Here is a 1617-nt window from a genome sequence, read left to right on the forward strand (position 1 = left end):
TCTGGGTTCTGGTTTTTCGAGGTGTGAACGATCTCCCCGTGGAGGGGTCATTCCGGCGGAATGACCCTTCATTAACTAATCGGATTCCGAATGGGTCGAACGGGAGTACTAAGACAGCAGCATGTTCTGGGTGGGAGGAACCCTTTGGGGGGAACCGTTTTATCGCTCCAGGCATTATGGTTTCTGGTTTCTGGTTTCTGCTCCGAAAGCGAGGTTGGCGGCGCGCCGCGCTGCCACGCACTTTTGTGGCTCACGGGAGGGAGGCCTGCGATGCGGTCGAGTCCGCCAGGCTGCCGCGATCCCGAGCGGAAACGCCGTGGCAGCCAACATGGCTGCCTCGTGCATCGGACGCCGACCGGCGGGGCCGTTGCTTGTCATGCCCAAGCCCTGAAAGGCTGAGCTGTGAAAGGCAGGCGTTGTGCGAGTGTTTTGAGTACCTATCGCCTATCAATAGAGTGTTTGGATCTACTCTGTTGGAGACAGAAAGAAGCTCTATCACAACGTCGGCGGAGCGGCCAATGCGCGCGGCGATCTTGAGGGCACCACCATGAGCTGGCAAGGCCTCATCGCACGCTACCACACGTGCCGATCCGTGCCGAGAATTGCCCGCACCCGGCGTTGACAACCTCAGCTTAACACTCATCACCAGTCGCGACCAATCGGAGCAGAAACCAGAAACCAGAACGCAGATCCCGTTCCGTTTTCGCGGTTTCCCATTTGAAAAAAAAATCGGAGGGGGTACACCTGTTCATTGGCAGGAATGAGCTCATTAGGACGAAGCGGGAGATGTCTTCACACCGCAGAAACCAGACCCACAGGCAGATCCCACGGGAAATCGAGGCGGGTGTCCCAGAAAACAGATCCCAGAAAAAAACAGAGCGCGCCGCAGAAACCGACCGACCCCTGGGTTTTCGGCTATGGGAAACGAAGCAGCGGAGGTGTGCCGAGGCGCGAGGGGGACCGCGACCGGGAGGCGCTAAAGCCGTTATCCGGTAAGTCGTCGTCGCCCGTCGCTGCTTGCAGCTCACCACTAGGTCAACCCGTCATGCGGCAGGTGGCTTGCTTTGGCTCGCTGCCACCGCGGTGGCTCACCAAGGACTTTTCAACGTGCGGCGTCATCACCACGCGACGCGCAAGCCACGCCTCACCCGGGCAAAAGGAACGACCGCGAGCCGCCGCCGCCCGCCTCGCCACGCCGCGCCGCGCCGCGCCGCGCCGCGCCGCGCCGCGCCTCGCCTTGCAGCAGCGCACGCGCACACGCACCCGCGCGCCCGCGCTCGCTCCGCGAGAGCGAAGCAACCCTCCAAGCGAGTTTCGAGCCGGGAGCCAAAAGGTCCCAGCTCGAACCGCGAACCGGTTCGACCACCGCCGCTGGCGGTTCTGCAAAGGCAGTCAGGGGCAGCGCCTGATATAACGTGAAGTAGTGCAAGCGCGCGAGATACTCACCCGACCCACCGTGCCCTCGCGAAAGAGATCTCGCGCCGCGCGCGCTCGCACACGCCGCCCGAGAGCACTCCCACCCCCGCCGCCCTCGCAAGCTCACAGGTTGATTTGAGGAGAAGCAGCTGGGGGAGGTCAAAGCGGGAGAGGCGGCACGGCGGGCGGGGCGGGTAGCTC

The 1617-nt window shown here is 62.9% G+C and overlaps 1 protein-coding gene across 1 annotated transcript; it reads right to left on the bottom strand.

Moving 5' to 3' along the window:
- Nucleotides 1-1056: 1056 nt before the first annotated feature.
- EMIHUDRAFT_373983 (hypothetical protein) lies at nt 1057-1588 on the bottom strand (the record flags this gene model as incomplete). The annotated part of the gene is given in 2 exon segments (XM_005774199.1): nt 1057-1216; nt 1232-1588. Coding segments are annotated over 2 exon segments (228 nt in total), but the record flags the coding sequence as incomplete, so codon positions are not given.
- Between the last annotated feature and the right edge of the window lie 29 nt (nt 1589-1617).

The sequence above is a fragment of the Emiliania huxleyi genome (genome assembly GCF_000372725.1).
Source record: "Emiliania huxleyi CCMP1516 unplaced genomic scaffold EMIHUscaffold_3189, whole genome shotgun sequence".
In the NCBI taxonomy this organism is placed as follows: Eukaryota; Haptophyta; order Isochrysidales; family Noelaerhabdaceae; genus Emiliania; species Emiliania huxleyi.